The sequence below is a fragment of the Mesitornis unicolor genome, unplaced genomic scaffold, assembly GCF_000695765.1.
Source record: "Mesitornis unicolor isolate BGI_N332 unplaced genomic scaffold, ASM69576v1 scaffold20161, whole genome shotgun sequence".
Taxonomy (NCBI): domain Eukaryota; kingdom Metazoa; phylum Chordata; class Aves; order Mesitornithiformes; family Mesitornithidae; genus Mesitornis; species Mesitornis unicolor.
The window spans coordinates 9,363-24,273 of NW_010164684.1; the positions used below are offsets into that span (position 1 = coordinate 9,363).

The 14,911-nt window shown below is 37.4% G+C and overlaps 1 protein-coding gene across 3 annotated transcripts in view; it reads right to left on the bottom strand.

Moving 5' to 3' along the window:
* Positions 1 to 754: 754 nt before the first annotated feature.
* The window catches only part of MON2 (MON2 homolog (S. cerevisiae)), a 55,273-nt gene continuing 41,116 nt past the window's right edge, over positions 755 to 14,911 (bottom strand). For all 3 annotated transcript variants that reach the window (XM_010194401.1, XM_010194400.1, XM_010194399.1), the window contains 5 exons: positions 6,833 to 6,893; positions 5,401 to 5,524; positions 4,370 to 4,577; positions 3,528 to 3,610; positions 755 to 2,310 (listed from right to left, as the gene is read on the bottom strand). In XM_010194401.1, coding sequence (XP_010192703.1) covers positions 2,147 to 2,310; positions 3,528 to 3,610; positions 4,370 to 4,577; positions 5,401 to 5,524; positions 6,833 to 6,893 — 640 coding nt within the window. In that variant the 3' untranslated portion in view covers positions 755 to 2,146. The remainder of the gene's footprint in view (positions 2,311 to 3,527; positions 3,611 to 4,369; positions 4,578 to 5,400; positions 5,525 to 6,832; positions 6,894 to 14,911) is intronic.

The window sequence follows — 14,911 nt, forward strand, 5'->3', positions numbered from 1 at the left end:
ACCAATTAGAAACAAACTCACCCACAGATTGGTCTGCACACCTCTTTCCAGAAATTCTGGTTAAGATGATACATTCTAAACCAAATTAACACCCTTCTATCCTGTGCTACGCTTTGTTTCTTTAATGACCTCATAGACCTTGACTTATTTTCACTAATTAGGAGAGCCAGGTTTTCACTTTCAGAGTATGGATAATGTTGTTACCTGTATGTGGGACCCAGTTCCGCATTATACTGGAACGGCTCCTCCAAATATGCTATTTTGACATCAGTTCTGTTAATGGGAAGCATTTGTTTCCTTCATGCATACTGTGTGTTCCCTAAAAACTACCCACGCTTGACAATTAAGTTCCACGCAACTTTGGTCATGGTCACAGAGAAATGTCCAAGATTCACTGTACTTTGAAACGGAAAGCTTTTAAAAAGGACCATAAACTGGAGTTGTATGGGAGCAAGCTGTCCAAAGCTGTGTGTGCATAACATTATTCACACAGGATATTTCTAACCCTGACCAGTTCATCACACCATCAGCCTCAAGCTCCTACAACTTCATCTATTCACACATACCAATCAATGTCCCTTCAGCCAGGAAAAGTATAAAGCAAACAGATGTAATACCATTTCTTATGCATTATAATATCTTTTAATATCTACAAAAGACTTTAAGGAACAAAAACCTAAAGGTAAGCTCTGAAATTCTGAAATCCATAGAAAGGCACCTGTCTTTTTTTTTTTCCTTCTTTTTTTTTTTAACATTTGGCCTTTGTGCTTTCACATCATAGGTTAAAAATATGTGAATACAGGTGAAACATTATTGAAATAATAATTAATGATTGAATAGTAAGAGTTTAAGTGCAAGTCACAAACTTTAAAAACAATACTAATAAAAGTGGTTTGCTTTGATTGTGTATTACGTGAAACAAATTCACATTTACGTATGACAAATTTTACTGCACTTCTAATGAGTGCCTATCTTCAAAAATACACTTCTCATGGTTTTATATCAGACACAGTTTATAACTAAAAGATTAGAACAATCTGTTTGGCTTGAAAAGATATTACAAAACAAAGCACTTAAAATTCTTGAACAAAATATTACAGCCAAGTATTTCAGATATTTGAAATCACCTTTCTTGGGTCATGATTCGAAGACTGTAATCCCTGCCAAGAAGGTCAAAAAAGGCTAATAATCCTCAAATATGTATTTTTTTTTTAAAGCAAGGCTGCAACTACAAAAATGGATAGAGTTGCGTAGAACAACCATCTTGAAACAAATCTCTTATGAAGTGAGGTATGGTAGTGTTGAAGTGCTACAGTAGATTTCTGCATATTCAAACTTATTTCAGGTCAACTACTTTGAAGTTTGAGACCAGCAGACTACTGCCTGCTCGCTGCCATCTTTTTCCATATGACCCTTCCTTAGATGACCAGTGACCACAGAGAAGATACATTCAATTAAGCAAAAACTAACAACATGATCAGATATGAATGAGCATATCTGGCAATTCAGAAGGCAAACAGTAAGTAAAAATGCAAGCACACAACTTATTCATAATAAATACATTTTCAAGCATTTAACATTATCAATATTTTAAAAAGAATTTAAATAATAAATGCAACTATTTTATACAGAACTGTACCATTTATTATACACACAAGTATATCAGTTCCCTTTGTTTACAAAGGCTGGTTACAGATATATGGAATGTTACAGTACCATCTTGCATAAAATTTTAGTACAATTTGTACTTCAAAAAAAGGGTGCAAAACACCAGCCTAATAAATCTGACTGAATTGAAATATTTTTAATTACATCATTAACACATACACAACAAGCTGTACATAAGCCCACTTTTCAATCACCACTTCAAGATACTGTAGCAAGTACATTAGATTATAAAGGATTCCAACTATTCAGTTAAGTTTATTACAGGTTTGCACTGCTACTCACTCTGGAACCTTGGAGATATAGCCTGCATGAATGAATTACTGAGCTCTTGTTAGTACAGTTAAAAGGCAGTCAGCACGGGTTGGTTGCCAAAGTACTAGTCACAAGAGATTTCCTCAGAGAAACTTCACCCGGGAACAAACATTTTTGGATACTGTTTTTCCATCAAAAATTAAAAAAAATAAAATGTTTTATGGGGTCAAGACTCTCCGTTCTGTACCTTGGATGCTGGTGGATGCATGAAGTCCTTAAAGGGAACCAGTGCCTCTTTCAGAGCAGAGCACACTTCTGAGGAGGAGCAGGTGATACATTCTACTAAAGTCGGGTACAAGGCAATAACTTGTGCCCATGTGTTAGCATCAACTGCAATGAAGAAGAGAACAGATTAAATCACTTACTGCTGTCCAAATTCTTACAACAGATTTTTTCACTACCTGAATAAATAAGGGCACATTCAGGTGCCTAAACAGAGGTACCTAGTGTCATATAGACACTGCAACATCTGTACAAGGCTCTTGGATATGATACAGGATTTTTGCAGGAGAGCTACACTCTTTTTTGCAGCAGCAGCAGCTGGAAACCAGATGGGTTATCCATGACATGGTGCTACACACCTGTGTTTCTACATATGAGTCATTCACTGTGTTTTCTGGATGAAGAACTGAAGATACTACTTCTATTAAATCCATAACACATACATATTCTGCCCGCTTTTCTCAGCTATTAACAGAAAATTGAATTGGACGCACATTTCACTTTTGGAAATCTGTCAGCAATGAGGTCTTTTCTTAATTTCAAATCATTCCAGATTACAGGAGCTATAGAAAGCAGAGGAAGAAACACTAGACCAAGACACAACACAGAGTCCAATACAGCTGGTTTAACTAAGACTCCTCACTAAGTTTTCTGGTGGGAACTCTATGCATACAGTAGGTGCAGCTTGCCAGAGGAACAGGACACAGGATTATAAACAAAGTGGAGGTTTTCCATTTAATTCAGCCTTTTAAATACATTTGTCAACCGTCTACTTGGGGATCAATGAGCTAAGATCTTTCTGAATACAGGGCACAGGAGCTCCTAAAGCAGAAAGGGAGGGAAAGCAAGACCACAAGTTTCTGTATCCAACAGCCTGCCCATACGTTTAACTTGTACATCCCTTTAACTGCAGAGTGCACCTATGTGAACGTGATCCATAGCAACCTATCAGGTGTCATGAGAAGAATCTAGCAAGACTACGTATATTTAAGAACTCTATACATTTTAATGGAAATGTTTGTTTGTTCATTTTTAGAAGACACCAAGCTCTAATAAAAGACACCAAAATTTGAAGTTTTCTGTCTTATTAAACATATCTGAGGACATTATGCTTTTAGGTATACTGGAGAAAACTTTGGGTTTCGGGTTTTTTTTCCTCCATCTACCTGCCACCTACATATACACAGACTTACAAAATAAGGAATCGTACAGATTACACTTTTCTTTCAAATGTATGTGAAAATGATGCAGGAAAGAATAAACATCTCTTTGTGGCAGATGTAATGTTACCTTGTTTAGAATCACATTGCTTAAAAATAACTTACCATTTTCAGGTTGAGTTTTTTTAAGTGAATCTATGAGAGTACTGACAGCTTTTAAAACAAATATGATTTCTGTTACTTGTTGCCTACAAAGGGAAAAATGCAAACAGTCAACTACTCATTTTTGTCTCAAGAATATAAGTTTTCTTCAAAACTTAAGACAAACATGTAATGCAAACAGCTGCAATGAAGCCTACTAAAAAAAAAAAGGATATTTAGAGATTAAGGTTTTCATTTATCTTTAACTTTCCCATCACTGTTGCTGTCTCAGCTAGGATAGCTTTCAATTTGATACTGGAAACAGTAACAGCATACACATCTCAATCTTCAAATTCTCAGGTATACTATTAACTGTTAGATGAAAATCAATTTTGTTGTTCGTGATCAAAACCTTCAAAACCTAAGCAAAATTTAAGTAAGTTCCCAATTTAAAGAATTTCCTAGTGCTTTGGTCAATTTTTCTGTTTCAAGAACAATTACTTGAGTAATGATTCACACTTTAGAAACTATACATAGTTCTATTGGGAATGAAGGAAAATCAGATTTCAGAAATATTATGTTACAGATACCAGAAACATTTACTTCAGAAACTGAAAATGTTACTTACCAAGTCACTTTTCTATTGTCTGTGTAGCAGCACTGAATACAACCATGATTATTTAAAGCTTTTTCAACAAAAAATGGGTATCAATGTTCTCTTCAAAGTCTTCCCCACAAACATTTCTCTGGCTTTACATTTCACTCCCCTCCGCCAATAAATTTTTAATGATTGAGTGATATTTTGAATGCAACCTTCTCATAAAGCACTGGTAATACCTTTCATTTCCTACAGACAATATACATACCGTGGAAGAGGACATTTGCCACTCAATCTCTCATCCTCTATGTAGCGATGCAATACATCCTGTGACCTTTTCAGGAGCACAGAAAGCGCCATTCTGGAGATGTAGCCTTCCTGAGGAGTTGTGACTTTATTACTGAATGAAAACTGGAGCAGTGTTTCAAAACACACCTTAGAAAACTCCTCTCTCATTCGAATATCTATTTCAGCTTCTGTCAAAGGAAAACGTTGTATTTCATTGTGCAGCACGCGGGCCAATACACTAAACATCGCGCTTCAGTCAGCTTACTATGTTTTGCAACATGGTTATCACTCCTCTAGTATTAAAAGCTATTAACAGTGCTATGAACAGATGTTAAGAATACATTCTAAGAAAAGCAGACTCTGCAATAGTCACAGTGGTTCCAAAAATAAAATACGCAACGCATTCAGTAATGTGTTACCTACTTGACATTGCTTTAATAATTTAATATATGAAATCAATTTAAAAAAACCCTGCAACATGTTCTACATCATGTTCTACATCATAAGTACTAATATTTAGTACAGCACAATCCAAATATTTTTCTTTGTAATACTTATGTCTCTTTTTTTCATCCTTCCCCCCAAAATATAAAAGTCTTTTCTTAAAGGCAGAGAAGGTATCTGGTTAGGTACACCATAGTTATGCTAAGGTCATTTCATTTTTAAGAACAGGGTATTATGTCTGTCTTACAATTGCCTGAAATTACTGTTAGTACTATTTCAGCTGGAACAATGCAAAACAAACTATGTAGAAAGTATAAATATAAAGTAAGAGAAGTACAACGTTAGACATGGTACTGACCAAGACATAAGGAAATAATTTTTTTAAAATTGCAAAGAATGCTCAGCCACTTCCACGAAATAAAAAGACAGTTTCTGAAAACAAGCTGGGTATCAGTTTATAGTGAATACATGCCAGCTTCCAGCCTTTATCAGAATAAATACTGTCAACATTTTTATTACTTTCCAGTAGATTTAAACACCGTATCTTTTGTCATTCAGGTACCATACCTGTAAAGGAGGATGACTGAGAATGTATTGAGCCTTTATTGAGCATAGTCATTATCTGACCAACAAATTCCTTAGGAATAAAATTAGCATACGGCAGTATCTCTGTGCTGATAAGCTGCACCACCTAAAATAAATTAAATATATTTATGTTGGTTTTCTGAATATTAAAGCTGTAATTCTAGTATGAAGAAGACAGAAACATTAAACAAAAGAGACATGCCTAATGAAACTTCACAAAATATTCCAAAGCTAGCTTTTAAAATTTGCAGATATGTCCAAAAATTGTGGTCTTGTGTGTAACATTAAACTTGAGATAATAAACTTTTATTTTCCTGCTTTTGTCAGAGTTTATGACGCAGTTATCACTCAGATTTCCACTGACATTTGAAGTATATTCTTCAAGTGGAATTTCTGGTTGTGAAAAGAGAGGAAGATCTAACATCAGGAGTCTCCCTCTGCCTCCACCCCATTCAACATCCTCGCTGTGACATGAGCACATACATCACATGCTTGCAATGTGACATCTGCAGAGCAGAGCAAGTGAAGTTAATTATCTAAACAAGCTTAAGGCAATGCACATTACTGAAATTTCTATCCATGGTCTTGATGCTCCCATTCAGGAACAAAGTGGCTTTAGATCTCCATAAATTAAGCATCAGATCTTGAGTTCTGCTTGCTGCAAACAGAACTGCTCCTGCTTTGCATCCAGAAATCTTCCTGTCCCATCTGCTGCTCTGAAGAGATGACAGGCGGTCAAACCCAGACATTGCCACGTCTTCTCTGCAACTCCTTTTCCTTTGTACCCCTAATCCCTGGTCTGCCACTCTTAGTCCTGCAGTGAAAGGGGACCAGTCCTCTCCGTTCCAGGTATCATCATCTCCTAATTTTCTTTAGCATTATCCAGCCAAACATGACCTCTTTTATGGTTGCAGGAGTCTATGTACTGCACAAACAAGATATCATTTCTGCATTTATGCACAAGCTCTTCAGTATTGAGAACACATTCAGAGGACAACGATGTCATTGCTCACTGAACACCCTCCCCAGCACAGAAAGAACTCACTTCAGCTTTCATTGTCAGCTTCCTCCATGGTTTACAGTTACCTGTGTAACTGCTTGGAAATAACATAACAAGTAAGAATCGGATAATGGGTTAGAGGCAGAAACGCGTTTGGTGGAGCCACTCGATGCTGTTTTGAACTGGAGTGGACAAGAAGTAGGTTTTGACATGCTGCTTCCTACTTTCTGTATAACTCTGAAGCAGCCAAATTCTGACCCTATGAATTTCCTGTCTTGTTTTCAAAACGGAAAATAACATCACAGAAAAAATAATGAATGGGTAACTTTTTAAAAAATTATTCAGAACTAAATACAAACTGTGAATGTCACTGTCTCGTTATGTTCAACAGTGTATTTGTTATAGTCTCCTTACCTCAACATCAATACTCTCATTCTTCTGAAATTCTTGAATCGAGAGATTATCAGGCGGTGTACTAAAACCAAAAATACTACATTATAGTTTTAAATTCACAACATGTGTAAGGAGATAAGTACGGGAAAACACATTAAAGTTATTACATGCATCAGGTTGGTAATATTATGTGGTAATGATTAACATCTGAGAATAAAATCTTATGAATAATGATGATAAAAATGATTCGAAGGAAAAAAGTAGTAAAACACTAAAATTGAAGAGTTACAACTGATGGACCTGATTAACAATTTGAATTATCAACACCATTTTTCATAGGCATCTCAAAGTAATCTCTCTTGGACACACTCTTAGTAAACTTTGTCTTGTATGTGCAAAAGCCACAACATCTGTTAAAATGAGTCTGTGAAGGTATCACCAAGGGATCACAGTTTATTACATTCTTATTTTTCTCTCACTTTGCAAGATAAGGGAGACTTTTAATTTTCAGCAGTACAACCGTAAAAAACTTAATTTTAATTTTACATTTTCTTCTGCATTAATGAAACACACTTTTCATTAATGGGACATTACTTTGTCTTTTTCCGTGTTAACTGAAATTATGTATTTGTTCTCATTCTTAATGAAGTTTATGAAGAGACAAACCTATTTCACAAACAACCGTTTTGAAGAAATTCAGAACTTTTTGCAGCTATTTCATTGCATATAAAAATTTATTTACAGATTGAATGTTCAGAAGTGATTCAACCATGAAAACTACCCAATACTTTACAAGATCCTATCTTACCTGCTTGTAAATTTGGAACTCTTGTATAATTTGATTGGAAATTTTATGCCAACCATCAGTCATGCAGTTTCCTCTGCTGAAGTTTTATCTTACTTATTGAGTCCTTCCTTGTCCTTTGAATTCAGTGAATTCACATTCCTTTCCTTTGCTGGATATGCTTCTGCTGGGCCAAGTTCCTCAGCAGGACAGAAAGGAACGGTCTCCTACTTAGACAGCAATCAACTACTTCAGCTGATGGCCTACATCAGTGTTTTGGTTTAGATCAGACATGGGCTTTTCATGTTAAACTTAGACATCCCCATTTATAAACCTTGGTTCATGTCTGGTCTTACAGTGCACAGAACTGGAATAATTTCCAATGAAACTAAACCAAAAAATGTACTCCAAATTCTCAAAGATGCTTGCCCAACAGGAAGCCAGACTACACCGACTCTGAGATAAAACACCCAAAGCAAGCACTCTGCAGGTGATGGGTCCTCACCATAAACAGTTCTGCTTTACAGATCTACTTCTACTGCACTTAGGGGCATGAAAAAAAATCCTCAAAGAAGATACTTCACACAACAGAAACTCTGAAATACCTTGTTTATAATCCCATAATCATAGGATTGCCTGCTAAAATCTGCACAGATTCAACATACAGTTTGCAAAATTATTAGAAGAAACATCAATTATGAGCCAGTGACCACCTGTGGTACAAGAACTTTCTGAGCTACGTAAACTGGGAAGCTGAAGGAGCTTATCATGAAAATATCACTATGTGGTCACCTTGCACTCTTCCTTAGGTATCCCACTAGTTCAACAGAAGCAGCACATCTAGACACGTGCCTGTCCTGACCTAGTTATGCCATTCTGCTTGTTACGACATTGAGCAGAAGTTGGAATCTTCCTGTCCATGTCTCTCTGAAATTTAAAGACAGTTGCAAAACGCACTGGTTTGCGGGTTCAGTTTCTCTGCAGTGTCTGATTTGCCCTGAAGGTAACATGTCACTAGAGGTAATGGAATAACCAGTAGCTTTTCAACAAAAATCAGAGACAAGGCAAGATATAAGGTCAATATAATTTCATATATTAAATTCTCTCCTTTTCTCATAAGTTTACTTTGGTTTTTTTTTTAAATAACTATATAACATCTTCAAGCTGAGGAACAGTTGGAAATTTGACCACTTGAAAGAATGGTTATAAATACTGGAATTAAGATTGCCTGTGGTACTTCAACTCGCTGCTGTTGTGTATGCTTGTGTATTACAATGCATCTGAAATTAGACAATGCTTTTTTTTTCCCCTCCAGAGAAACCATCTGATTAAGTACACAGAACGGTCACTACTGAGAAGGAAGGAAAATGATACGGTCAGTCTTCCACAACATTCCCTCCTTAATTTATGGCAGGATAGGCAGATGCAAGGAAAAGCACGCTCTGGACTGAACAAAGAGCCAAGCTGCTCTGTAAGCAGAGGAATCAGTGCCGTACTGCAGTGACAGGCAGAGCAGCATCTTTTGGCTGGTTTCCAAACTCCCTCTCCAGCCCCCAGCTTTTCCTCCACCCCCTGTCCCTCCCCAGGAAATCACAGCCATGTGGTGGGTAGCTCAGAGCTAAGCACGTGCTCCCTGGCAAGGCAACTACCAAACAGGCGACTGTGGACCTGTGCCAGCCTTGTCCTCGTAAGGGTACTCGTCTGGGCCCCTCTTCTCCATCCCACTCACAGTGTTAATGAAAGGTTTAAGAACTCTGGAGGCTTCTAAATCTCATTTGATTCTGGTTAGTTTAGTTAACAGTTTTTGCTTAGTTTTGTTTTTCCCGGTGCTCCTATATGATGCTGACCAAGTCAAATGAGATTTTTCCAAGATAGGCTTCTGAGTACTTAGCATAAGAAACTGGAAGTTCAGTCTGCACACCTACAGGTGATTTTCAGTACTGACAATTATGACAGTATGTACTTATGTTTCTGTTTGAAAAATGCCAAAGAAGAAAATATGAAATACTGTATTTATTACTGATTTGTGTGTTAGGCAGTCAGGAAGTCTGGAGTTATTGTTGAAAACAAAGAATAAAGCAAAATTTTAAGCAGCTGTTCAGTCAATAAACTTCTTTACATGTTACAAAAGGAACTATGCAAAACCTGTAAATAGTAATGTAAACTATCATGGTGCATACAAATGCAGGTCATGTTGACATACATGGGAAGCTTTCACTCTGACACCTCCTAATTCACGACTGACTGCCTCTGAGCTAAGGTTTACTTTAAAGAGGTGTTAAGACCTTTCTGCCCAGCCATCCATATCTGATCTGCCTTATGTGCTGCAGATTACGCTACGTACTTGTTCACGTAGCAAATTACTCCCAGGTAAACAGACTTCTATATGAAACATCTATCTAGGGGCCAAAAGCTTTGCTGGTCTGATGTGATACAGCCGAATTGCACCACGAAGGGCCAGGATCCAGGGAAGGTGAGAGGCAGGCAGTGCGATGTGGACTGTTGCTATGTGCAGGCTTTCCGAGGTGCAGAGCTTGCAGCTGCTGCCTGCTGCTTAGGGAGGGCTTTGGAGCCTAACAACAAAGCTCCCAGCCACCCAGAGTCCCACTGTGCACACCAGCACTCTGCTCTCAAGCATCTTTTTGGAGAGTATTGATTTAATTCCCTCATGTGAGCGCAGACTTCTGCTCTAGTAAATTATATATACACAAACGTTTGTTGAATTTTATTTTATATAATGGCTTGACATGCTTCCATGGAAGCCTCTGGGAAGAAGAATGTTATGAAATAATAAACAGACCAGGCTCTTACTAGAAGACGATTTTGTGTAAATTAAGTTACATGAAATGTATTAATTTTTAAATGTCATTTTGATTTATAATAAAAATCAAGATTATTGAGCCTCCTCAGCTGTAACTTGTTTTACAAAAATAAAAAGGCAAAAGCAGCTGAAAGCTGAAGCTTATTGCTCAGAAGCTGTTAATTCTCTATGACAGTAACATTTTTCTTTTTCATTTACCTGGGCTCTTTTCGTTAATATTTGAAATTTCTTGATGTACAAAGCTGCAGACTATTTCTGGTGTGCTTTTTAGTTTTTAAACATCAATCAGTATCTCCTCTCATTCAGCCCCATAGCTGGCTTGAAAACCTGTTCCTGTCCAAAAGACAGAGGCAAGACCATGCAGAGGAGGTTCACCATTTTAAACCAGATTCGCAGAGCTTTAGTTAAGGGGTTTTAACCACAGTGACCCCTTGCCTAACGAATGCCAACTCAGTTTCACTGGCGGAAGCAATATTAGGCTAACACATGCGATTTCTAGGACCACAGTGATTAGAAGAATTATGAGATAGATCAGAAAATCATTTAAAATGTTGATTTAAAATGTAGAGCATCTGTGAAATAGTGTTATCTTTCTACTCTGTCCTCAGCCAGGTAGAAACTTGGAGAATGTGCACACAAAAATGAAACAATACGCACTGCTGTGCAGTGTTTAGTAAGGAGGGCTGACTGCAATGAGACATTTCCAAGTTTTACAGAGATGCAGATATTTCCTATCTAGAACCATCCCAGCAGTGCTAAGTCAGCATTGAAGAATAAGGGTTTGAAGAGCAGGTACAAAAGGAATTGGGCTATTTCCCTAGCTTTGCATGAAGGCTGGAATGCAGTGGAAAGTGTGGAGTGTGAAAAGGTACACAGGAGTGAAGGAAGAAAAGTGAGTTTCTTTGTGACAAAACATTTCAGTTTCCTTGAAGCAGAGCACTTAGGAAACATTACAGAATGTCAGCTTAAGAAAGTAAATGTTCAGTTCTAACTGCACTCAGGTCTGACTGTATTCCTGGCAAAAGGGGTGACATGCTGGATAATGGTGAGAATCAAGATAACACAGTAATGCTGTCACTGTTTCACCGATAGCCTCCTGGGGTGCCTCTGAACTGCATTTTCCAAGTTCTTTGTGCTCCAGAACCTTTTTAATCCATGCTGGTCTTCAGCCACACAGACAGATTTGCGCCCTTCTGCACCCAACTTAATAACCCCCCTGTCCCGCATGGCATATTTGTGAGTTGGAAAGCCACCAGGGATGAGTGACTCTCAGCCACAGTCACGGTCAACGGGGTCACTAAAACCCAGTCAAGTTTACAAGTCACACGACTACGAGCACAGGGTGCTCTCATCTCCTCATCTGTGCTCTGGTGAATTGATTTTGGTGATGCAGACAAAAATCCAAGTACTGTCAAAAGTTTTAAAAGACAACTCATCGTTAATACAAATAAATCCCTGAAAATCAGCTTTTATACCATCTAGTTGGCCTAAAACAAAGGACCAACATGAACAGCTGGAAAGTACATTCCCATTGCCTTCTCCTGTAATCCGAAGGTTGACATGTACCTCAACTCAGTGATAAATTTTAGCTGTTACTTTCAAAGCAGTGAATAGATTCTTCCAAATTACTCTGGAATAAGACACTGCTATGATTAACATTTTTTCTATTAGAACTTTAACAAAGAAAAAGAAATTGAAAGAACACAGTAAATTTGAAAATTCTGGACAGGTTGCCCTATGTGTCAAGAATGGTTTCACAGTATCTTGCACAGAAGTGCAGAAGGACTTAACCAAAGGAAATCGGAGGAGAATTACCTCAACATGGGGAACTTCCACAGCTACCCCTAGAGCCCTCTGTGCACCACAACAAGAGACACGCTTCAGGAGCATTGTGGGAAGGAGGAGGAGGAGGAAGAAGATGAAGAAAAGGAGAAATGACTGCTATTACTAATTGTCCTGACTAAGGACATGAGGCAGATGTGCTCCTTTCTGAGCTTTAACTTCTTTTAGGACCACAAAGCTCTCAGGCTGACAGAGGGAACCAAAAGGTTATCTAGCCTAAAGCCACCAAGGGACAGGGCTCTAAAATTGCAAGTAGGAAGATCATGCACTTGGGAAGACAAACTGCTTTTTAGAAAAGGTGGATATTGGGGGGGGGGGGGGGGCAAAAAACCACCAACCGCAAATCAGACATTAAATAGCCACACAACAATATAATCAAAAATCATCTACTAGTAAGCTGGAGAGAGTAATCGCAGTGGCCATTAATTATAATAACAGGGCAAATTATCCTGCTGTAGCCATATGGTTCTATAAACCACCAGCCTATTTTTAATATTGTCAATTCTTTTGTACCTTAAAGCTTCTAAGGCAGAGAATACAAAACTTTCATATAACTCACTCTGAGAACATCTTTAATTCTGATGAAAATGCTGATCCCTAAAACACATTTTGTATGTAAAGAGGCAAAACCAGACTTAAGTGAAGACAGACAAGTTTTAGGGCATCATAAATATTCACAGAAGTACTATTTTTCTTTTACCCCTAGAGAGTATTTGCCCATGTATGCCAGCTGGCAAAAGCTGTTAGAGCTGACTCCAACAGTGATTGTTTCTAGCAAGCAACATGTTAAGATGGGATTTCTGTGGTTGAAACAACTTTCAAGAAAAGTATAAATCACTCGCTGTAAATCAAGAAAAATAGACAAGATATTTGGCCAGAAAGGTCATGCAGATGATGTGGATTATCTTGAATTATACTGAATATCTGTGATAATCTTACTTCCTTGGATTTATGAATGATTAATACCCAAAACTACAGCAGTGCCAGTCTGGGCCAGCAAAAAACATGCAAAATGGGTATGTTTATCTGTTTTGCAGATATTTAGGAATTATTCAATTACAGCAAATAGTAGTACGTATTCCCAAAGTAACTTCTAAGGGAACATACGTTCTTCTTCAGTAACTTGAAAAACTTTCATTTGAATTTTTTAAACCCAACAATGTTATTGATTATAGGGTGTTAGCTGGTCTGGAGTGCCCGTCTCAGAATTGAAGCAGGACTGCCAACCACAGCTGAAATCAAACAAGATACTGCAAAGATTGTTTTAAATTAAAGAAACGGTGAGGCATCAAAACAAAAACTTGGATGGTTAAAGTGTCTTTAATGTAGTCTTGACAAGTGTCTTTATTTTAAGGTCCTCCTATTAATAATATTTCTTTGAAGTAAATGCAAAAACGAAAGAAAGGGTTTTCATTCAATTGTCACGTAACCCTACTGATGAAATTCCAAAACGTTTCTTTATTACAAATGCTTTCACTAACACGTCTCTCTAAAATTAATTTTCGTTGGTATTTACTTTTTGTCTGTTTTGGGCAAGCTGCTATTTATTCACCATTAGTAAATACAGCTGTGTTTGGTTACTGATTTTTGTGTGTTTGAAAACTACACACACAAATACACAGCATATTAGTGTTAGGTACAGAAGAACCCTACCACTTTCTATTAGGAAAAAAGATTAATTTGTTACTGAAATCAGCATACACACAGAAAATCAGGGAATTAGATTTTTCATCGTCACATCGTCCTTTAATCTGAGGCACCGTTAGACATGCTTAAACTACTCCTAAATGATGCTTACCCACAGATGTTCACAGAAGATGGAAATTCCATAGCGATCCTAAGCAATCTTCTACAACACCTGACCTTCCTTACAGCAAAAGGCTTCCTTAACGTCTAACCTAGAGAATCGTTGCTGTACTGACATCCACTTTTACCCATTCTCAAAGGAAAATAAACATTCTCTGGAGCAATCTTTTGCCATATTCTGAAGATGTATCCTGTCTTCCCAATAGTATATTCTTTTGGTTGCAGAAATGAATAGATCAGATTGCCTAAGACTCTGATCATCATTATTTTTCACTTCTGGACTTTCTCAGCATGCCTACATTTACCATGTTCTATTCCTGAGAGATTATGCAAGTACTTAATACATCTGCCTGTCTGGTTATAAATCTGACTATTTAGCTACACATCTCACAGTGTATTATAAATAAAGCATGGTTAATTATTAAGGTGCAGTCAATTTATCTTGGGTAGAAACAAATGCAAGACAACGATGGGCTTCTAAGTGAACAGCAATGTAAGAAATAATTTTCCAAAATCCATAGTAAGTGGAATAATTCAAGATGGAACTCGAGAAATACAGACAGTTAATGGTGTTCACCTTGACTAAAAAAAAGTTGTCGCAACCCAGTACACATCAGTAACTCTTTATCAGATCTACAGTAGACATCCTTGGGAGTCCATACAGAACTCCTTGGCCTGATCAGAAAGGCCATGCGTTGTATTCAGAGGTCAGCTGAGCTCTTCCTTGCTCTGACATGTCACCTTTTGAGTGAAGTTTTTTCTACTACTTTCCAAAATTATACTTCTTTAAAGTAGATAGATTGGTTACCTTTTTTCCTTCATTCATGAAAATAATTTTGCAGATATC